Source organism: Numida meleagris, chromosome 5 (genome assembly GCF_002078875.1).
Source record: "Numida meleagris isolate 19003 breed g44 Domestic line chromosome 5, NumMel1.0, whole genome shotgun sequence".
Lineage (NCBI taxonomy): Eukaryota > Metazoa > Chordata > Aves > Galliformes > Numididae > Numida > Numida meleagris.
Genome location: NC_034413.1, coordinates 60,401,910 through 60,426,034, shown reverse-complemented (window position 1 = coordinate 60,426,034; position 24,125 = coordinate 60,401,910). Strand labels below are relative to the sequence as shown.

The 24,125-nt window shown below is 41.8% G+C and overlaps 1 protein-coding gene across 12 annotated transcripts in view; it reads left to right on the top strand.

Moving 5' to 3' along the window:
- The window catches only part of CLASP1 (cytoplasmic linker associated protein 1), a 154,396-nt gene extending 130,306 nt beyond the window's left edge, over positions 1-24,090 (top strand). For 7 of the 12 annotated variants that reach the window (XM_021397903.1, XM_021397897.1, XM_021397907.1 and 4 more), the window contains 7 exons: positions 2,992-3,142; positions 3,762-4,008; positions 4,794-4,984; positions 6,081-6,209; positions 15,693-15,899; positions 18,223-18,339; positions 20,072-24,090. In XM_021397903.1, the coding sequence (XP_021253578.1) occupies positions 2,992-3,142; positions 3,762-4,008; positions 4,794-4,984; positions 6,081-6,209; positions 15,693-15,899; positions 18,223-18,339; positions 20,072-20,158 (1,129 nt within the window). In that variant the 3' untranslated portion in view covers positions 20,159-24,090. Of the gene's footprint in view, positions 1-2,991; positions 3,143-3,761; positions 4,009-4,790; positions 4,985-6,080; positions 6,210-15,692; positions 15,900-18,222; positions 18,340-20,071 lie in introns of all 12 variants that reach the window. The other 5 variants (XM_021397902.1, XM_021397900.1, XM_021397896.1 and 2 more) reach the window with 1 other exon arrangement.

Sequence of the window (24,125 nt, the reverse complement as noted above, 5' to 3'; positions counted from 1 at the left end):
ACATTTTGTTCCTGTCTGTTTGTAGATATTTAATCAGTGTACAAGACTAAAACTGGATACTTGTTTTGATCAAAAACCAAATCTAATTTGCCAGATCTGTTAGATTACTTGGGTTATTATTAAGTTTATACCCTATCAGCAGGCTTCCTGTAGATGTGATTTCTTCTGACTTAAATGTGTGTCTCGCTTGAGGAAGGGTTATATTGTCTTAAAGGAAGAAGTTCCTAACTGGAAGCTATTGAAACAAAACCAAACAAATAGTTCTTGGAAAGCTGAAAATCTGGGAGTTTGACAACCCTGAATACCGGAAGATGTAAAACACTAAATCAATATTTGGTTTCTGTTCTAGGACCGTATGAGAAATCTGTGGAAGAGGTTGGTGTTGATTTGGACAGGGGGAGGGGGGCTACACTAGTTGAGAACCAATATTTCCTTCTTTAATAAGTCAGCATTGAGGTTTGGAATAATTCCAGCTCAGAGCCTGAAAGTGCAAGGAAACCAGTTACTGTGTACTGCTTGAGGATGCTCAACTGTTAATTACTTACACATAGTTTGGATTGAAAACTGAATAAAAGTTTAGAAAAGTAAAATTTCTTGTCAGACTGCAAAACAGCCAAATTTTGTTTTGATAAACCTGTGGAGGGCTGTATTGTTTTAGTGCAGCAGAAGATGGAAAATAATGCTGTGACATCCCTAAACACTGCTCATCTCTACTCACTTCTATTTCATCCTGTGACTTTCTCCTAGTTTTCTTGATTGGTTGCTTTTTTTTCTTGTTTTTTTTTTCCCCTCAAAGGTAGGTTTAGCTCCATGTTATTTTTTTCTCCATCGCGTTGTCTGTGAATTATTCCAGCACACATACAGTCAGTAGATATGTGTGTTTACATGTAACGTTTTGTTTTGTGTAAAACACAGCCATAATGTGATTTCGTACCACAGGCTTACTCTTGACGTGAAATCACTGGATTCTTTAGATTTTAGCAAAAGGTGGTTTTGTGTTTTGAAAAATGCATCAGATTTGGTAGTTCTTTGTTCATAAATATCTGTAGTCGTTTTGCAATGCAGAATATGTACATTGATCTGTATTGGGCAAAATTCATTCCCGAGGAAAGAAGCAGAGGTTCTGGCAGATTTCGTGTCAGTATATCTGGGACTATTTCTTGATTTATTTATTTCTTAATTTTTTTTCTCCATGGATTTCATTGTGTGACCTTTGGTAAGTCGTTTCATCTCTTGGTGTGGGTACACAGTTACAATCAATATATACTTTCTAGAATGGCTCTTCCATTGCTCACTTGAAGAAGCCTGTACTATCTATGGATTAATCATGCTTGAACACAAGTTTAATATTTTCAAGATGGTATGAAGCAAAGGTGGTCTTCTCCATTACTGACACTTAAAAAGAATTTAAAAATTGCATTTACTTTTTTGGGAAGTCTGGAAAGCAATGGTGTCATTAAATTATCTGGAAGGTCCTAAATACTGTCTTATGGGTTTATGAACAGCTTTTGTTTCCTGGCTTTGGTCTGTTGTTTCAGTGGTGACTTTTCCTTCCTAGCCAGGCCTGGCTGGACGGACACCATTTAAAGTCAGGGAGCTGTTCTTCGATTTCTTTGCCAGAATGCATTGTGCTGGTGCTTGTGTGACTGCAGGGCAATAGCATTGCTTGGAGCCAGGGATTATGGCTATTTTCAGTGTGTTAATCCCAAAGAATTTGGGCAACATAAATTTTATCCTTGTCTGAAGTTCAAGTTTCTTCCAGAAAAAAGTAGTGGTTCTGGATAATGAACATCCTACTTCTAGTTGTACTGAAAATAATGACTGTGTACCCAGGATTCAAAAGAGATTTTTTGTTTTTATTATTTTTTTTCTCACCACCTCACAAGCAATCTTTCTTTTGTGGGAAAGGAACACAACTTTGTTCAGCCATCTTTCTCCAAGCCCATCTTGTCATCCTTCCCAAACTGTTAAGAAATAGTGATTGACACCTGTAGGGAGCTGCTTCTTGTCATTTATTGACTAACAACTTGTTGTAAATGTCTTAAATTCTTTTGGTTTCTTTGCTTCTGGCTCTGCTAAGGTCCGAGACTCCCCCAGAGAAATTGCTCTCAGTTACTGGGTCTCTTCTTTAAATTTCTTTTGGAAAATTGTTTGCCATGCAGACTCAACTTCTCCCTGGATAGAGCAAAGTCCTGCCAATACTGTCTTTTAATTTCCGCAAAGCATGTAGGAGTTTCTTGTCCTAGCCACATCTTTTTTTTTTTCTTCCTGTATCATCTGCCTTTGCATGCTGGGCATTTTTTTCATGGTACTTAATTTTGGATGACTCTTTGGCTTTATACTTCAGAAGAATTTCTGAGAAACATACTGACTGCAAGAAAGCATTCGATTTTAGTGAGAGAATTCTCAAATTTAGGCTCATTACTGAAATGCATCTTTTGTCAAGGTATCTTGCAAGTGGTTTTGTTTTTACTACTCTATAAATGGAAACTGGGATATGATAGACTAAGCTTTATATCAAGATACATTTTCATTTCAGTTTAAATCTATTGCATTCATTGACAAAATATATTTTATATATTATGAAGCTTAAATTTTGTTGATTACATATCTACTAGCTGTCAGAACCCTTTGAGTTCTCATAGTGATTATTTTTCTTCTGTATGAACACTGTTACCTTATGGGGATAGGGGTTTTTTTGTTGATAGAAGCTAGCACATTCACTGCTTTGGAATGTAACAAACAGAGGAGCTGATTTCTGCTCAATTACAGCAATATAATGCCACTTCCTTCATTTGAGCTCCTCCTCTCAGATGGGCTAAATCTAGGAGACTCAGACCTGAAGTCTACTTTGATTCCATTCATGTTTCGTTAAAGGTCTCTGTTAGAAATGATACGCCAAATCATTTGTTTCCAACTTGACATTTATTTGTTAAGTCGAAAGTTGATTCCAATTTCTTGTGTAACATTTCATATACGTTTGGTCTTTAGTATGCTGGATTATGACACGGAGAACCTAAATTCTGATGAAATCTACAGCTCTCTTCGTGGAGTCACAGAAGCAATTGAAAAATTTAGTTTCCGTAGTCAAGAGGACTTGAATGAGCCAATCAAACGTGATGGAAAGAAAGACTGTGACATGGTAAGTATTTGATTTGATTAATATTTGGAGATATGTGAAATTTTTATGGTTTTCAAGCCTGGCTTTGGATTATTAACTAGTGTACAAAATCCAGTTGCTCTTGATTTTTCTTGTAAGTGTTTTATTCTCAATGGTTTCTAACACCTTGCCCTTTGGACTTCTCGCTACAAGAAAGACATCGAGGTCCTGGAGCGCATCCAGAGAAGGACAGTGAAACTGTGAAAGGTCTTGAGCACGAGTCTTATGGGAAATGGTTGAGGGAACTGGGATTGTTTAATCTGGAGAAGAGGCTCAGTGGAGACTTTATGACTCTCTACAACTCCTTGAAAGGAGGTTGTTGTTAGATGGTGGTTGGTCCTGCTCCTTGTTTGATTTTTTCCTAGCCTGTGCAGTTCTAGAAATATTTCTAATTAGAAATGTTAGCATAGGCTTTTGCCCTGTGATCACGAGATACTTTTGTTACCTAAATTAGGGGAAGAGGTGGTAGTCTAAGTATTATGTATACATAAAGGATTGTACACAAAATTAATGGGTGTGATCCTGTTGGTGAGTGAACTCAAATTCTGTGGAAGCTGTAGCCTTTTTATAGTCTTATGTCTTTTCTGTGTTTGATCTCCAGGTGTCTCGAGATGGTGGCCTTGCGGTACCTACCAGCGATGTTCGGGGAGGCAGTGACACTGTAGAAGGAGGACGGATGGCTCTAGATAACAAAACCTCCCTACTTAACACTCAGCCACCCCGCGCCTTTTCAGGACCACGTGCTCGAGAGTATAACCCCTATCCTTATTCCGACACAATTAACACTTACGACAAGACTGCCCTCAAGGAAGCAGTTTTTGATGATGACATGGATCAGCTTCGGGATGGTTTGTATTAGCATATCATGTAAAATTGTTGGCAGCTTGTTCTGTTCCTGATGCATTTGTATATGTGCAGTACTCTCGGATACATGCCTGTCCATGTATATGTTGTGTATTACTTTGCAAGTGAGTCAAGGCTTGGCATGAAATATTCTCTGTTCTCATGTGACAGCAGAACTTGATTTATGGATATTGAGAAAATGCTATGCTGCAATTTGAGTGGTTTTTTGTTATTGTTCTCTCTTACTTTCTCCTTTAGAGTTTTTCTCAAACTAGTCCCTTAAAGTCTAAATTAAGTATATCTTCAAGGGACACTGATTTGGGGATCTTCTACGCTAAAACTCAAATGACTCATTAGCTTGTTATTGAGTGTTTCACAAAATTTAAACGATGCTGCACCTTAGCTTTATTCCCTTGCATTATACTGATGACTCATTGTACTTTGATCTAAAGGTTACACATGTGATCACTGGTTTTGGGTGTGTGTCTGGGATAAACTGACGGTTCTCCTCTTGTAGAAGTAATTATTGGAAATGGATAAAATCCAATTGTCATCTCTTCTTGATTTGTTAGAAGCCATGTGCAGATTCATGAGCAGTGTTAGGAACTTGGGTGAAATTAGAAATTAGGGCTAGTCATGTCCTCTTTCCTGCTTGACAGAGTCCGCTTGGGATTTGATGCCTTTTTGGGGGTGGTCTGTTGTTCCATGCACTTTGTTTTGTGGAAGATTAGTAATATGGGCATCTTTTCCCCCATTTCCCCAAGTGACTTGCTTCCATTTGTCCTAGAAGTACCCATTGACCATTCGGATTTGGTGGCTGATCTTCTGAAAGAGCTTTCTAATCACAATGAGCGGGTGGAGGAGCGGAAAGGAGCTCTCCTGGAACTGCTGAAGATCACAAGGGAGGATAATCTTGGAGTTTGGGAGGAACATTTCAAAACCATTCTGCTCTTGCTCCTGGAAACGCTTGGAGACAAAGATGTGAGATATAGATTTTTCTTAACTCTCCTGTAACATTGCGTTATTTAGGGTGATAGGTTCTGCAAATTAGTTCAACTGAAATTTGTTACATTTGTATGGCATTTCATTAGTGATGCTGCACTCCTTATGTTTTTTTCTATGAAGGTTATTGATTCTGCTTTCATTATCGATGTACTTGATGACAAATTTCAGGTCTCTCTGTAGTGTCTGTTCTCCTCTCCCTTCTGAGTGTGTAGTAACAAATAACTAGGAAATTGAACTAGAATCAGAAATGAAGTTACTTTCTAGGGCAGTGTATATGGCTGATATTTTCTCACAATCATTTTTCTTAATATCAGCATGAGTTTCTGTAGTCCTACATGTTTAATCATAGCATCATCACGTATGTATGAAGATCTGGTGCTTCAAGTACAAGTAAGTTTCCTAATCTGTGAGTTTTGCAGATGAATAACAAAGAGCATACTTTGAGGGCTGAGTATAGAGTAAAGCAAGTATTCCTCTACTGAAATGATGGATCTATTTGGAATGGCTACAGGCCAAAGACTTAATGTAACACTTGTGAAAGTAAAGCAGATGTTACAAATGCCTTCTCCTAATGATCTTTTGATATATAACAGATTAACACATAGGTTAGTAGTGACTACAAAGATTGGCTGTCCTTGAAAGTAATTTCCAGAGGAGTTACAGGAACACCATTGATTTACTGCAGTAGTACATGAGAAACAGCTTTGTTGCATGAATGGAGCCCAATCTGATATCTGCAGAGCTAAGCAGAAGAGGAAGAGCAAAACAAATACAATTTGAATGTCTTTCCATGTTCATGTAATGCAGATATGGTGTTTTGGTTATGAATTTATACTTATTGCCAGAAGAGTATGGAATTTAAAAATGTAGAGTTGTTCTGATTCTACCAATGGGAACGGTCATTTTATATAAAACCAATTCTTGTTTTTAGCTATTGATCACACTGCTTGGCTCCACTGGAGCTGGTAGAGCTATATAAGATTTCTACTGCATAGAGAGCCATGAGAATTTGCTTCAAAATGCAATTTTGATGAGAAATGACTTTTTCTAACATCGATTTTTCTTGACACAGCATTCAATAAGAGCCTTGGCACTGCGAGTCCTTAGAGAGATCCTACGGAATCAGCCAGCAAGGTTCAAAAACTATGCAGAGTTGACCATCATGAAAACACTGGAAGCACACAAGGATTCCCACAAGGAGGTGAGTGGGCCTTTTGATGCTGCTGCTGGGAAAATAGTATTGAAGAATTGTGAGATTTAACAAACAAGCATGCTGACCCATCATGACAGTAGAAAAGAACCATATGAAGTCACCTAAGGGGGAAGATGTATACTTGCTGAAGCTAGAAGAAAAATGTTGAGACTGACAGGCTCATTTTTAGTGTATTTGGAACTATCTGGAGTTGTAGGCCATTGTTTATTGGTTTTCCAGGATTCAGTTGGTTGTTCTGGGAGAGGTAGAAGGGTGCATCTTTCTTAAGTTAGTGGAGCTCATTAAGGGCACTGCGGTCGCTCTGTCTGCACAGGGAAGACTGAGAAATGTACTGAAGAACACAACGGCTGTACTCAAGCTGGGCTGTGTTAAAATTATGAAATGGAGCCACAGTGGAGAATTTGAACTGCTGAATAACAGCAGAAAGTGGACAAAGAGGGCATGCTGCTAAAAAGAAGCTGGGGCAGTAAGGAGGAAGCCAAGGGAAGGGTGAACTGCATTTTCCTATTGCGAGAGAACTCATACGAAATTGGAAGTATTCTTCTGGAATAAAAAAATACAGGGACACGATGGTTATATTGGAAGCAGATCAAAGTACATTAAAGGTCAGTCTTTGCAAATTGGCTTCCAAGCTAGATCATCTTTTCTACCTTCTGCGTGTTGCAAGTTTGAACCGAACCCTGGAAAACAGCATGTGAATTTCTGTGTGTTTCTGTGATGACTTAGTTACCAAACTCCTTCCTTTAACTCTTCATCTTCCCTGCAAAAGGCTTGCCCTAAACTAGCAATTCTAGGTATCTCTGTCTGGAGAGTGTTTTTGGTCATGAAAAAGATCATTGTATAGATCAGGCTGCTTCCAGAGCATTGCATAACTGACACAAGGTTGCATTAGCTGTGCATAGCAAAACTGTGTTGTTTAAAAATCAAAACAAAACAAAATACATCCCCTATGGAAGAAGGAACCTAACAGGCTGGATATCTTTTAAATACAAAAGGAGAAAATGTTCAATCCTTCATTGAATGAGGACTGCCACAATCTGCCTATTCTCCTCTTCTCAATTTAGAGCTTTTGCACTCCTGTCATTTTCAGTTCAGAGTAATAAGAAGCAGTTGTAAATTGATTTCCTGATAAAAAGCAGTCAGACAAAACGTTGTGTTCTGAAGGAGTGCCTTTTATTGGCAAGTTTTCCTGGTTGCATACTTCTCAGCTCACCTTGACTCAGTGCCTTTTTTTTTCCCCACAAAATCCTCCAAAGTTGCAGCACATTTCCAGATGATCTCTGATGTTTTCAATGCCATTCGGACCTCTCTGTCCTTGTATGACTGACAGTTTTTACTGAAAGAAGGTGTAATGTTGAAAGCATGACATTTCATGCCTCTGTACTCCCCACACAATGTTCTTCATGCTTGTAGTATGGAAAGGTTCTTTTTGGGGATTTGCATGTGAGATGCCTTCTGAGGAAGAGCAGAGAAGGATCGGCTTTTGTAACAGAAAGTAAAACTCAAGCCAGGAATGAAGAATCATGAGTTCTGGCATTTCTTTATGGAAGAGTAAGTTTGAGCTGTATTGCTCTCAGCAAGCAGCCGCTGTTCTGCATGTAGCATTCCTTTGATTTTTTTTCAGTGGTTTTGCATAGCATTGTTATCATTTAAGAAGATCACATATCCAACTGCTCCAGTGAGACCTTTGGGTTATGGCTGTCGTAGCAGGACACTGCAGGTGTAGTTCCATTTTTCTCTCCGTAAACAATTGTTTGTACAGCTGTATTAAGTATTGGTACTGGTGGTGTAATAGGAGTGAACAGCCTAAAGAATGGGTGTTTGATGTTAACCTGGCTTATGCTGAAAGAGGCACGTGCTGTTTCTTGTGCTGATATTAAAAACAAGCAAAACCCCAGAAACAACCCAAGTACATGATATTTGTGTCCCACCCACTTTATCCACCGAATTTATTGAGAATGTTGCCATTGGAGCATAGTTTGGAACACTGCAACATATTTTTCATTCTATGTATGTCTATTTTTCTGATCCCTGTGTAAATGGGGCTCTCAGAACCATAACGCAACCCATGAAAGATGGCATCTGTCTGTGAGTTGTTTCAGGACATCAGCATTCATGAGGTTAAGAAAAGTTTCCCAGTCTTCACTTGAGTGTCTACATGAACTAGGCTATATATACACCTGTGAGAATGGTTTAGGTATTTTTACCTGTAGCTGGGGCTTGCCGATTCTGTTAAGTCTGTGAAAAATTGAGTCCTTTTGGGTATGGCTCAGCTGGTCAAACTCATAGCCCTGGGCCGGAACGTCACAAATTCCCATCCAGCAGTGGCCCTCCAGCTCCCGCTCGCTGCTGACTTTGCAGCACTGCTGTCTCCTGGGGTTGTGGAGGAGCTGCCCTTTGACTTGATCACACTCAGTGAGTGACTAAGTGAAAATTCACCAGTTTGTGATTGAAAGGCACTTATAATAGCTGAAGAATGAATGGGAAGATCTTAGTGTCTGTCTTATGGTTTTATTTTTCACTGAAACTGAGTAATATTAAGAGCAGTGGGTATACTGTCCTTAGACTATATAAAATAAAATCTTCCTTCATACTGTAAAAACTATTTTGAGATAATCTGCTGTATAGTAAAGTTAGGAAAGTGCTAATCCTTGAGCAATGTAATGCCCTGATAGGACATTTCACTAGGGTTTGTGTTTCTGCCTTGTATTAGAAAATATTAAACTAGTTTGTGGTTTGAGGTCATTTCAAACAGGCTGCATGAATCAGCAGAAAATGACTGTTGGGAGAGATCTGTACCTACTGCGGTCTTGTTTACCTGAGTTTCCTCTTTAGCACTGGAACTGTTAATTGCCTGCAAGTTATTGCTCCCATTTTCTGTAATGTTTGGGCCAATGGGCAATCAGTATAAAATGACCAAGCAAAGAGAGAGGAGTTTGAAAAGGAGCAAAGTGCAGAACCATTAACCTCAGATGTCTCCAAGAAGTCATTGTACTAAGAGGCAGTTCTTTGAAAATGAGTAAGAAAGTTAATTTGTCTTCCCAAATGCAATATTGCTTCTGTTCAGCATGGCCATCATCACTTTCACAACCCAACAGACACCTGGGGAGCCTGCTTTAGCTGGGGGCTTGGACTAGATGATCTCCAGAGGACCCTTCCAACCCCTGCAATTCGGTGAAATACCATACCTTTCTCCATTTGAGTGCCAATATCTAGCTAATAGTTTGTCTGAAACAAAAGAGGCTGTGGTTTTATTACATCTGGAAGCATCAGTGCTATGTTAGCAAGGTTGGATGTGTTTGGATGCCCGAATAACTGGGTGTTTTGTTAAATCAAGCTGAAGCCTTTTAGGTCTTTGATATGGCTAGAGCTCTACTGCCTTCCGTTGTTGAAGGCAAAGTGTAACGTCAGTGAAGCAGCACAACTAAGAGACACTAAAGAAGAAAATGGAGTGGAGTACATGGAGTGGATGCTGAGAGTTGTCTTGTGGGTGCAAATGAAGGAGATCGGCAAAGAACTGACCTCAGTGCAGGTTCAAAATTAACATAACCCTGGGCGGCAGACTAGGAGACTCTGGGTTGGGAATCCATGTTTAGTTTGTGCTTTTTAACGCTAGCCTCTTTTTACAGTGTTTGTTGTACAATAATCTGCTCAGTACTGTCAATTTAATGGGGTGATGTGAAGAGTTGAGCCTGCTTCAGTCATAACTGTAAATATTTATGGGAGTTGACAGTAAATGCCTTTCACTCTCTTTTAGAGTATTAGAATGTAATTGAAGTTGTGGATGGTATTAAATCTTGTTGATTTTTATCACTCTTTGTTTGGAGTTTCTTGGAAGAGAACTGTCTTTCTGTTGCAGATTAGTTAATATTAACTCATTTGTTCCAGTGTACTTACTCACCCATAACTAAGGAGAGATGCTGTGTGGTGACCCAGTACCATTGATATGACATTGCTTCAGATTCATACCAGCAAAATGAGTATAAGTTCTTATTACTTAGTATAGCAAAACAGAAATAGTTATCTTATGAAACTGTTACGGAACATCTTTACCATTGATAATCATTGGACAGCTCATTCCCTGCTTTCTTTCTGCTGCTCTGTTTTTCTCTGCAGTGAAGCCTGTAGGCCTAGCTGATTGGTACTTCCTCTGTGTAAGGAAAAGACTTTGAGCGATGTATTAGATACCTAACTTTGGCCTTTTACTATCCAGGAAATCCATAGGCATAATTGGGATGTAACACTCCTTGTCGTAATGATCCAAAGGAAGGTGAAAAGAGCAAATCACAGCTGTCCATTAGCTTTAATTGTTACTGACTTGCTGAGGTGCTTTTTAGACTGACCTCTGACATTTTTCAGATGATGTGCAGCTGTCCTCCGATGATGATACGTTCCGTATCATTTTCTGTAAAACACAGCTTACTAAAGAAAAACACTGAATGATCAGTCTTTAAGGTTAGTTAATGCATAGCCCATGCTGGAAGCTTCCAAGTGCTGCAGTTTGGCAGTTGATGTTTTATAGTATACGTTTCTGTGCTTCCTCTAATTCCCAACACATTTGAAATATTTAGCACCTGGGAGAAGCAATCTAATCTGCTTTATCTCCTCTGAATCCCTTATTTTTTCATCTACTTAGCACCCCCCACTGCTGAGTCCACTTCCTGCTTTGAAACTCAGTGCTTAATTGTTTGTTCCTGTCTGGATCAGACTGTATACCCTTCAGGGATGGGAGTTTGCCTGGCTAGGCAGTGGTAAGCCTCCATTCCCTCCAGCTTAGATTATGCAGGCTTTAAGTAACCACCTTTAAATGCCAAAAGTTGGTTCTGAAAACAAAGCTGTGCGCCTTGTAAGCCCGAAAGCAAAACCTTGTTTTTCTGTTCAGTGATGATGCTTTCTGATGCTTTACTTGTTTCACAATGGAGTAAAAAGCCTTTTTTTTTTTGAGTGCCTTTTCTTTTTCTCTTAAAAACAACAGAAGAAACATACACTACTTAATTCTCTACATTTTACAGAGGCAGTGCAGCTAATATTTGTACTTCAGCTTGCAATCTCATATGTACTCCCATACAACTCTCATCTAGGTTTATGGGTGCTGCTCTACTCTGATCTCAACGTGTTACATTGGTGTCCTGCATAGCCTGTGAAGTGGGCATGTTATTCTTTCAGTGAGCCCACTGGGAAACACAGCTTATGTTATGCCAGCAGAAGTCAGGCTCAATCTAGTCTCTAGTGCGTAGAGCAAAAGGTAAGCCTTCGGGAAGGAGAAAAACCTGCTTCTTTAAGGCAAAGTGCTATCGTTCAGATCTGCATTCCTGGCCTGCCTGCCTTGTGTTGAATGGCATCAAACTATCCAGTTCCAGCCATGGTTTGCTTTAAGCTTTTACTAGGAGGTAAAGTCATGTTTGTGACATACCTTATGCACAGCTTAGTGTCAGTATTTTTAAGGCACTGCAGGCTCTCTCTGGTCTTACAGATCTTGCGTCATAGGCACCCTTTTGAACTTGCTTCTTCCAGCTGTTACCATCATTTGAACACTCTGCTAGTTTTCTTTCATGTTTTTGAGATAAGTGAACAAAATTGTATTAGGTTAGACAAAAAATTTTACTCCATATTCCACTTTAAAAAAATGACTAGCGAGCATGCAGTGATACTTCATCAGAGATACCTTCCCTCCTTCCAGCTGTCTGAAGCTTAGAGCTATCCCATGCTGAAAGTTCTGTCTGCTGACCTTTAATGGCTGTTCAGTGACCTTATCTATTTTTAATCTTTTATCTGCATCCTTCTGTGGCAATGACCTCCTCAGTCTGAGCATATAGTGAACAGCACTGTTTTTTCCCCACATTTAAAGGGTGCATTTCATAGCCACTAGTTCTTGTGGTGTGTGCTGTTAGCTTGAGCCTAATGGGACAATTCCTATTGCTTCCCAGTGTGCATGTGCCAATCTTCCCCCCAAAGACGGGAGGAAGAACTGTTGTTTGATGTTTGCTCATTTCTTCCACTCTTTTTTAAGGTTGTTTCACTCTGTTGGTCAGATTAAAACCCTGATTAAAAAAGATATTTGATTTTTTGATATTGTACGGTATGTAAAATTTGCAAGACACAGTTGTTGTGCCTCACGGCAAAATATCTTCACTAAACTCAGCTATAATTGCATACCCTCGTTGCCAAATGACCTGGCAGGTTGTAGCTTTTGATAATGCATTTCCCTCTCTGCAGGAATGCTGCTGCCTTTCTTTGGCATTACTGGGAAGGCAACTCTGGCAGGGCTGTGCAAGTATTCAGAGGCAAGCTTTCCCTCGTGGGATGCACAGTTGTTCTGGATGGCTAAATGCTTTATTCTGTCAAAGCCAGAATGAAAGACCTTCTGGGCAGGACTGCTCTTTGTGTTGGAGAGTGGTGGCATTTTGGCTTTCTGTATCAGCGGAGGTGCAGGAGGGAAGAGCTTGTCCTCTGGGTTTGCTCACAGCTGGTACTGCCCTGCACCTTCATCTGCACCCTCTTTCTTGCTGTTCTTTTCCAAGGCAGCTAGTTACCTGCAGAGCCTCTGTATCAAGCAAGCATGTAAGCACACGCTTGAGTCCCATTGACGTCAGTCGGACTCAAGCATGTTATTAAAGCTAAATATACGCTTAAGGGGGATGCTGAAGTGTGGCTTGGATGCAGATGCTGTTTGCCAGATGTGCTCTTGAAAGACTTGGAAATGTCTCTGGTGTTGTCACGTTTACAAGCTAGTATCAGCAGGAAGCCTTCTGGACGTGAGTAATATGCCCTTCTGTATTCAAAGGATGTGCACTGCATGGAGAAGTGATGCGAAATACCCAACTGCTGTGTAAATACAGCCAGATGCATGCTGGAAATGGCCAGCTTTGCTGAAAGAAGGACTTGTAAAAGTGCAAGATTTTTTATGTCTGTACAGTTTTTCTTGCTGACCTTATAATACGCAAAATACATGCACTTTGAATCCTGGGTCATTTTGTGAAGAATTGTGGCTGTATTTCAATCCTTGGTGCTTGGAAATAGTAATAAGCTGTTAAAACAAAGTTTTTTGTCTCATACACTATCCTCGTAACTATGCAAACAATTGTAGACCTCTATCTCAGAATTACTCACTGAAATTTTTACCTAATCCAAATTCACAGGAGTGTATTAGGTGAGCCTGTCTCTAGGTATGATATTATTACCTTCTTGTCAAGTGAGAGACCATGAGGATTTGAAAAACGAAAAAAAAGGGGTATTTTTAGTAATTCGTGATGATACATATAATGCATGTCTAAGCCTTCCTTTTACTAAAAGGATTTGGAGTTGCTAGAAAGCAAAATTCCAAGTGGCCAGTGCCTAACCAGCTGTAGAGCTTTTAAATGTGTATATAAATGTTTATTTAGCTAAAATGACTTGCCCGTGAATGTTGTTGGGCTGATTGTGAGATATCTGTACCCTCTGTAATTTCTCTGTGTTATCTGTAGAGAGCTTGATGTCAGCAGTATTTCGGCTCTAGGAGAGACAGCATCAAAAGCTGCAGTGCCAAGAAGTGAATTTCTTTAAAGAAACCTCCTCACATTGCATAGAGACCTCCTGAGAGCCCCTGACTGCAGCCATGCCAGCAATTTAGTGCCACAATATCAAACCTTGGCATTAGGTTTCCTTGAGTACTTGGATATTTCTCTCTTCCTCCCTCTCAAAAAATCGTCCTTCCTGCTAAGCTGGCTAGCATGGAAAAATGTTAACTTTCATGCTTCTCATGTGTGAAATTGAAAAAGGAATTAGCAAAGAAATATCTGGAAGAGCTAAACAAGCATTCTGTTCTGCTTGGTTACTCATGCACAGATCTTTCAGGATGACATTTTTTGAACGCTGACCACATTGTGGATTGCCGTTCTTTTTGGAATATGTTTTAACACTATGTTTAATTGCTGAGAAAGGCCTGAGATAGATGAGCATGTGGACAGCTTCAGCAGTCAGGGTCTCAGGCAGCTCCTGCCTGTGCCTTGCCTTGTTCATACCATGTGGAATATCTGAGATCGCTTTCATTGTTGGGTATTCCACAGATGTACAAGTAACCTTTGGCCATTCCAGTTTCAGGGAGGCAGCTCAACATGAGTGGAGGATCAGTGACTGCGTTGTAGCCATGATGAGCTAAGGCTGTGGGTGAAGCAGGTTTTGTAGACCAGGATAATCTCTTCAGTTAAATCAGTAGTCTGTCTGAGCTGGTCGCTCTTCATTGCTGCTATCTTAAAATCAATTCCTTCTTGGAAAATGTTTTGTAGTCTGGGCAGGGAGATATTCTTGTCCTAGTGAGGACTGGGGTAAACTTCAAAATACTCCTGCTACATATATAATCCATATATTATTCCTTTCAGAAGTTCATCTTCTCCTGAGGATTTGATAGAGCTGTATCTGTCTGTGGGTTGCCTGAGTCAAAGAGAAATCCCTGAGTTTGATTCCATGTATGTGGGAGGGGATTGAAGAGAATCCAGCAGTCGTGGCTTCAGTCTAAGTGACTGGGAGACCTGTGTCTTTGTTTTGGTGTCTTTTTTTTTTCTTATTGTATGGGACAGATTTTCCTTGAGTTTCTTGCCCAGCAATTAGCACATGCCCTTGAAGAAAGAAAACCTGCTTCCCATCCTGTTTTTTTTAATCCAATTACTGTAGAATATAAAATAAACTCTCATGGGAGGAGAGAATCAGGTCCTTCCTCTTTCAGCTAGCTGTCCTGCCTGCTGGGGAAAAGTGTGAAATATTTGGATTTGCCTTTCCTCAGGTGAAGGGTAATACTGAGCTTAGGACCTCCCTCATCCTGTGTGACTGCTTTGCAATGTGAACTGGTTACAAAAGGTGGGTGCTGCCACTGTTTCAGCTTGTTCTTCCTCTCAAGTTTTATAGTGTCCCAGCACTAACTTCATGTATTGAATACACTCAAAGCACTGTTGCCTCGTTATGGATTATTCTGAATCTTGCTTGGCTCCACAGCCTGGGCTGGATTACAGCAGTGCTTTGCTGGGACATGGCAGGACAACAGGTGTGCAGGCATGGTTTTATATCAGCCTGGGCACCCAAGCATTCAGCAGGGCAGATGCATATTAAAAAGCACAACAGTGTCATTCATTGTACTGTTTAAGCAGTTATATTTCATATTAAGTTAAAGCTGGTGGGTTTAGGTTCCCTGATGGTGGCTGGAGTGCTGTTCTTCTCCTAGGACAGCAGTGCCTCTCTTTCTTGGGTGGTGGATGACTCCCAAACTTTGACACAGTTACTTCAGGCAGCATGAACTGTGTACCACTGTCTGTCTGGAACAAACATGTCACTGGAGGTGAAGAATATGAATTCTCATAGTTGATCACATCACAGACGAGCCTCCTGCTGATCTGTTAATAAACATCCCCAAGTACTTCCTGGCATTTGATCCTAGTACGTGCAGGTGTTTTTGGCTGTGTAACCTCATTAATGTAAGGTTTTGCTCTGCTTTCATTTCAGGTCGTCAGAGCTGCTGAGGAAGCTGCTTCTACCCTGGCAAGCTCCATCCACCCTGAGCAATGCATCAAGGTGCTTTGCCCCATCATTCAGACTGCAGATTATCCAATTAATTTAGCTGCCATCAAAATGCAGACAAAGGTCATTGAGAGGATTTCCAAGGAATCATTGCATCAACTCCTTCCTGATATTATTCCTGGATTGTTACAGGTATAGAATCTCATGCCACAAATGCTCCTTGAGCATAAACCATCGCTGAGATGTTCTGTACTTTTACTGTACTTTGCACATGAATTTGAAATGCAGCAGGCCAGATAGGAAGGACTATTTTCTCTCTGAAATCAAGACTAAACTGCTCACTGACTTCATTCAACCTCTTTCATAACCCTGGGCGGGGAGCTGTGTTTTTGCCAGCACTAATTCTTGATCTTACATTGTGAATTTATCTTTCAGTGCTTGCTGTAGTGGGGTTGTACTCAGTTCCCTTGCACAAGCAGCTGGTAGGGCTAAGCTTTGGGGGTGAGCCGAAGCGTGATGAAAATAATGGAGGACAGAACCACTGTGTTTACTGGGGAGCGATTGTGTCAAGAATAAATGGGTCTGTGTGAAAGGGTTCATATATGTAGGTGAGTAAAACTTCAGTGGAGAATTGGAATAAAGAAACCTCCTTATTGTGAGCATACAGAGCAAGCAGAAGGACAAGAGCAAAGTCAGAAATTTCCCTGATGCATCCCAGCTTTGTCATGTAAGCTCTTTCAATTCTTTTCTTAAACTCTGGGAATCAGGCAATTCTGTATTGATGTGAACTTTTGTTTGAAGAAGTTTTCAGGCATCATTGGTGACAACAATCTAGACAAAGGAGTTTAATGCAGTGGAAGTGTTTGGGAGCAGCATGTCTTTAATAACACGGATATATTTGCTTTATTAAATGGCTTCTGTGTTTTGATGATTTTTCACCTTGGAGCTGCCAGTGATGTTTCTTTGTATTAGGAATTCATAATGATCAAAGGAATCTACTACTCATATTTGGAAAGTATGTGGGGATACACACTGTGGCTGGTTATCTTGGTGAGGGTAACAGCAGTGGTGAAAAGGTGAGGTGTGTCCAACAGTGATGGTGCAAATACAAGTGTACAGCTCTGCAGCTCAGAGCAGGATGCCCATGGCCCATGTGAACAGATAGGGATCTCTGTATATGGAAAGATCTTGGCTGTGCTTCTGTAGAGCGCCTGGGTTTGGGGTGTGAGCAAATTGCAGAGCAGAGCTCTTAGAGGGGCTTGGGTGGGGAGTGCTTGCAGGTTCCTTGGTCTCAGTTCTGGTTCTCCTGGGTCCCACTCTGCAGGGACAGCAGCCCACCAGCATCTCCTACTGGTGAGAGACAAAGCCCAGCCTGGCAGGCCCTTGTGGTCATGGAGTTGGGTGTAGCCGTCAGAGCCATCTGAGTTCTGGTGGAGTCACAGCGCTCCTGCTCCTCCCACAAAGATGTGCCCTAGCCACATACCAGACTGCTGTGGGATGAGGCACTGTCCACATCTCCTGTTGAAGCAGGCCCTGTTCATTTGGAGAAAGGAATGCACCGGTAATGGAGGAGAGCAAGAAGAGGCCTGGCTGTGTTACCGGTGGTTAGACTGCCTGGCGAGGGTGGAGATGGGGCACTGATATACCTGCACTAAAGGCTTTGCTGTGTTGTAGAAAATGAGGCATCCCAACCCACAACTGGTGTGCTGACAAAGATAGTTTTTGTGTGTGACTCTGGCCTTTAACTTCACAGCTGCCTCCAGACCAACTCCTGCTCTTTGGGATTCAGAGCTTTCTGGGTTTGCAGGCTGTTGTGTCAGACTGCATTTCAGCCCTGCAGCTAGAACATCAGCCCTGCTAGTGAGCCGCCCCAGCCCTGCAGCATCACTCCTCACGGCTTTCCCGGCAGAGAAATAATCCGTAATGATGATGACTTTTGCAATTTCTAATGCCTGAGTACAGCTGTCCCAAATGCCTATTTGGATAGAACATCTATTCACCAAACAATGCTTTGTGTTTCGTATTCTAAATGATACAACCATTAAGCCGTTCTGCTGAAAATTTTATCTCAGCTTTTTGCTTGGGAGTAGATTTTATTTCCTTTAGTTTAGATTTGGGTCAGGAAAGACTTAACTAAAGGCAAGCTCCGAGCGCTGTGTCTCTACTCCAAGATGTCCTGATCATCTCATAAGGCATAAGGTCATCTGAACTGGACACAGGAATGTGCATACTTGATAGAATCCGTTGTTCCTGATGGGAAACTGTTCTTGCTTAATGAGATAAAACCTAAGACATTAATAACTTATAATTAGTAGCCTAATATAAGGATATTACGTAAAGGATATTATATAGTATAAATAGAATGTGGTGGATGATTGTATTCTCTGGCTCTTTGAGTGTTCATATTGCGAGAACCTTTCTATTAATCTGGTAGCCTAAACAGCTCTTCATTATGTTGATCAGTAAGGATATTGGTGAGTGTTGTTTGATATAACCATTTTTTCTTCTTTCCTAGGGTTATGATAATACAGAGAGCAGTGTCCGTAAAGCTAGTGTATTTTGCCTAGTGGCAATATATTCAGTAATTGGTGAAGAACTGAAACCTCATCTCGCACAACTCACAGGAAGCAAGGTATGGGAGTAATGCCTCTGGTATTTTGACAACAGCCAATGGGTTTGCAATAGCTCTGGGTCAGATTCCCTGTACTCTGTTAAATCCTAATGTGTTAGACTAACTGGTCCTGCCAACACCTGGAATAACATAGATCTTGCCTAGCAGCGTGAGCATTTCAGACCCTGCAGAACAATTTTTGAATGGGGTTCAGGGCTTAGTTTCTTGATGCATTTGATCCTGTGCAACTGCAAGCTGCTACTGAGCTGGTCATTCCCACGACAGTTCTGCATTGCACTGTTGGGTGACAATGCAGTGAGTTGGGTCAGCTGGCTTCCCTGCTTGAAAAACAAATCTGAAGTACAGACTAATTAGTTTTTAGCTCACTCTATGGCTGAACAGTTAGTCTAATGCAAAGAGTGGTGAGAATGCATGGTTGGGATGGGTGGGAGAGCAGGACCTCTCAGCAGCAGGTCATGAGTAGGGCTGGTGGAAATGCAGGTGGAGCTTTGCTCTTAATAGCATTGCAGATGTGTCCTTTTCTTCCTGGGACACCAGCAAGTTTGAATGGCCTTTCAAACGCTTTTCTACCAGTGCTTATGCTAGCAGCAAAACTCAAATTCTGACCTGATGCTGCAGATGAAACCAGTCTTCAGTTCAGCTCTGTCCTTCAGACGAGAGCTGGCGTTCAGGAAGCTGTCACAAGGTTTCTCCTGTTCGAAGTCACAATACCTGAGATTTCTTTGCTATTATAAGATGAATTCTGAATTGTTGTCTCCAAATGTGAATAGCTACTTAATTCAGAGGGCTTCATCTGGATGTTTCGAAGCAATAGTTTCTTTAATGGGTAGGAAGTGTGCTGTAGGCCAAAACAGAATCTGAGACTTAAGACACTTGGATTTTATTTCTGAATTGAGTTGATTTGTCCTTAAATTACTTTCACCTCCCATTTGCTCTGGAAAAAAAAAAGAGCTATAGGTGCTGAGATTTACCTCATTTATATTTGGACAGTTGGGAAATTCCCCTATAAAATGTTGTAGAGGCTTTATAATCCCAGTATCCTTGGTGCCTTGGACATACTCCACCACAAAACTAACTGTAAACATGTGAGTAATTCTTCCGAGTTTATGCAGGCTGCCTACGTGTTTGAAGTTAAATGCATGCATGAGTCATTACAGGATCTGGGCCTAAGGTGGTAAGGCACAATAAGAAAACAACCCCTTGCAAAGGAAGTGCATAGTCATAACAGCAGCAAGTAGTGAAGATACTTGCATATCATTGAAAATGAACATTTTGTAAAGAACAAAGCTCATCCCAACTCTCTTCTCCAAGCATAGTGAGTTCAGGGTGTTTCCTAGGAGGGACCATAGCTCTTGGATTTCTGCAGTGTAAGTGAATTCCGTGCCTGTCTGCAGCCCCACTGACCTCTGTGGGAATCCTGCTCACCTAGAGCAATCTGCAGGGCTGAGGGCTGTGAATTGACAGCTGCTGAAGTGAAACACAAAAATGTTTTTTTTTTTACATACAATTAAATTAAATACCATTAAATTAAAACATCAGTGGGACCAGGCTTCCTCTCCTGGTTCTGTATATTCTGAAATATGCTCAACTTTGCTTCTGCTTTTCCTCAGAGAGCCTGGTGCCAACTTGCTCAAACAGTGCCCACTACAGAATCCATGGTTAAGACTCGCAGTCAATTTCTGTCCGTCTGTTTTTCCTGGCATCTTCTCCTGATATTTGTTGTTTCTTTCAGATGAAGCTACTAAATTTGTACATAAAGAGGGCCCAAACTACCAACAGCAACAGCAGTTCCTCTTCAGATGTTTCAACGCACAGTTAATGGAGATATGTGGACATATGTGTAGACTTAGAAGCAATCAACGGTGCCTCTCAGAGACCTTTCTGCTACTCTTCACTGGCGCACTTCATCAGCTCAAGGAGGCCGTGCAGATATTTATTGCAATCAGTATTCTAGTCCCTTAAAGCTTTTATGTAGAACCTTACTGGTACTGAATGTAAAGGAAGCAAGGTCTGTGTTGCAGTCTTCATTAAAAATGAACAACAGAAAGCCATACTTAAACATATTGTATAGCCTGCTGAAATCTTGGAAATATGTTTAGGTTAGCATTCCAAAAGAGTCAAAAAACCTGGACGTGCGTAAAGGTCAAACAAATCTTGGTTTAGTTCATACCCAGTTTTGGTTTCTGTGCGCTAGTTACTGCTCTTTCCCTGTGGCCGCAGCCGTTCTGGCTAGGATCTCCTCTTACAAGTCCTGTGGTCCTGTTTTGTACTTCCTATTGCAGCTTGCCTAATGTGCAGGGTTCTCCACAAGGAGATCTTTGCTGATGTGGCTGTGGTTCCAGCCTCTAATGCTTTAATACTGAGATATCAAGTGAGTAATGAGAAAGTAGGTTCTTTTTAAATATCCGAGTTTTTTGTATATAGTTCTTCTGACAGACCTCTGATGGCTGATCTCTCTAACCGCTCTCCAGCCAGCTGTGCTTTGTAGAGCAACTAGGCTCTCGCTACCTTCGTCGACTGTGTAAATATTTCCCCTCTCCCAACCCATTCGGCTCTTTCACGTGCTTGAGACTCTTCAGGTTACTTGTTACTCCCCAAAGGGAACCTCAGACGCAGTTCTGAGACTGGTGCCTGCGTTCAGACATGAGCTCAGTGGTTGCTGGATTGGGCTTGGGTGCATCCTTGGGTGGACAGTCAGAGCTGGCAAGGCTGTATCTCAGTGCTGCCTTGTGAGGCTGGCTGTGTTTTTCCTTAAGTCTGTAGCGTCAAAGGGCTGGTCTGCCTCTTTGACCGGGACCCATTGATGTTGGGTGGTAAATGGCTTTATCCACACAAATCTAGTGTGCTTTGAGCAGACTGTTCATCCAAGAGGACAGAAAAGGAATCTGAAGCTGGACAAAACAACCCTGTGGAAGCTGAGGGTTGGCTGGGATAGTGCTGGTCACCGGCTGCAGTTCCTGTCTTGTGCCTGAAGAGCCTGCAGTGCTGTCTTCTGCCTTTAGAAGCCTCCTTCTTCCCAGCCAGCCCCAGGCACAGCCCTGCTGGGTGCTTTGCATTTTGGAGGGATGTGCTAGACTATGACACAGACCAGGTAAGAGCCAAACCAGCAGCAGCAGGTGTCCCACAGCACCACCCTGCTCCAAAGGGAGATGCTGCTGTTGACAGGGGCAGAGTTCCTGCTGCCTATGCCTGTGACCGTGGGGAGCAGGAGGATGCTTGTGCTGTGTTTGGCCCTAGGCTGGATCCTGGCTGACAGACAGGCCCACCCCAGCCTGCTATGGATTGTAACTGGGATTTTTCCCCTAGTGACAGCGATTGCAGGGGGGTGATGGACCTGCAGTGTGTGCTCCCTCGCTGCTCTCAGTGCCTTGGTCTCTCTGCAGCCCCCTTCATTTTTCCTCTGAGGAGCTGAAGGGACACCTTGGTAGCAGACTCAGTGGCAGCATGTGAGCATTGCCAGAACTGCAGCAGGGGAGCACAGCAAGGAGGATAAAGCCTTGTGGTCCTCCCTCTCCATCAGTTTGTGCTCCTGTGGCTCAGCCCCAGCCCTGGGGAGCTGTGCTAGAAGGTGATGGGTGGTGCAGCTCCAGAGGAGCCGAGGTTTGTGAGGTTTGCTGGACTGCAAAGTTTTTCCAGCCTCTCTCCTGGCTGCCGTGGGAGCAGAGGTGACTTGCTCCTGAGGTCATCAGGATGAGTCCAGGCTTGGGCTCGCTGCAGGGCTGATCCCTTGTGTTCCCCAGTGCCGTGACAGGAGGAACCCTGTGGTCTGGTAGTGGGATTCCTCCAGGCCCTCTCTGCTGGCTCAGAAGAGCCGTCCTTGCTTGGGAGAGGATGGGCTGCTCCATGGTTGGTGTCTCCCTTTCCGTGGACCATTCCTTTTTGACACCTTTCAGTATGCTTGTTAGAGTTTTGTGTTGTTTTTTTTTTTTTTTAATTTTTTGAATGATTCAAATTATTTTAGTTTAATGTGAATTTATTTTCCCTTTTGAGGAAATGTTCAGCCAACTCGTTGGCAGCAGTTAGCTGTCTTGAATTTTTAGTAGTGGGTTTGGGGTTTTTTCCTTTTTTTTTTTTAATTTTTACTCTAACTGCTTACTATTTATGCCTCTCTTTCTCCCCATCTCAATTCACCATATTCTGTTCCAGTCCTGGGGTTCAGCGGTCAGCATAGCTGACCACATGGCGCTTAGTTCCTCCCAGCTGTGATGGAGCTTTTTGGGTTTGGGGTTTTTTTTGTTTTGTTTTTTGAATGGCACACTGTAGCAAATCTCCGGGAATTGAATTCCTTCTCAAAATGATTTTGTATTTTATAAAATCCTATCAGTATGCACTGAGAGTGAACGCACTGTAATGTCCCTGAACTGACCCTGGCGCCTGCTCTGACACTAAAGAAGGAGTTAACAGCTCGTCCTATGAAACTAGGTGTGAAATCTGCCATGCTCTGTGGCTGCAGAGGTGAGCACCTGTTTCTCAGATACCATTGGCACACTTGGGGCTGCAAAATAGTAGAACCAGGCCTTACTTTCGTAATCAGATTCCGTTCTGTTTGTCAACAGATGCTCATTGTGTTCCTTTCTTTCATTATGTGAGTCGGTCGAGGACTGTTCATCCTTTGAGTACTCTAGAAGTATGTTATACCTGTATACAGTAGGGGGCATTCTGCTTAGGTATTTATAAAACATTGCGTATAATGTACATAGTAGGGTTGTTTAGTATGTTGAACATGATCTTTTTTTTTCCTTTGAAGTACTCAAAGGGCTAGCTCTGAATGTCACCTCTCTGATCTCCAGCATTCTGACTTCAAACAGCTGTACAATCGTTTTGTTCTCTCTTCAGCAAGCATAAAGGTCTCTCTGGCTACAGACCGCAGTGTCCACGCATGTTGGCAGAGAACGATCTGCATGCGGGCAGTGCCTCACCGCACCGGTGAAGCTTGTGTTCACCCTCTCCCAGCAGTAGCCACCTACTGCAGCTGCCTTGTTTTTTTCCTTGCTGCCCATTATGCAGGGCTTCAACTTTTCATACTTTAAAAAAAAAAAAAGTGTATTTTTTTTTTTTCTTGCCCACCATGCTTTAAGTCTGAATGGGAGAGAACTCTCAGCAGACAGCGGCTCCTGGCTGCAAGGTTGCAGAACTCTCAGATGCGGATGTGTTTTTCTGCCATTGGCTGCTCCGGTGCTCCGTGGGCATGGGCGAATATGGATCCATCTGCCCCCCGGTCTGCATACCGCAGTTCTCATGTAGTGCAGAATTATCGAGGCATGTGGCTTTCTTAAGGTACACTATGTGTGCTTGCCTGGATTACAGTACGAGACTGTCTTTTTTTATTGCTTACTACTAGCTTACCAATAACCTGTATAAGTAACCTAACTCACACCTTGGTCATCCAAACCTTTTCTCCCCACCCCTTTATTTATCAAGCATAATATTACATGTTAAGGGACAGGAAAATAGACCTTTGTAGAATACAGCAGAACAATGTTGCTAACAATGTTTGAAATGGGAATTAAAACCTCTCTGAAAAACGCCAGCCCTGAGAAATGACTTTGTTGGCACCGTGTTCATGCGCATGTATTTTTTCTATTTTTTCCGCTTTTGTCATGTTACATCCATATCTGTATTTATATCTTGTTTGTTTCACTTTTGAGTGTATCATGGCAATTGTACAGATGTTTTTGTTAACATTTACGTGATAGAATTTGCTAAAAAAAAAAAATTAAAATAAAACCTTTTGAGTTTGCCCTAGAGTAAGCGGAAGTTGGGTTTGTTTTCAGGGAAGGAGCATT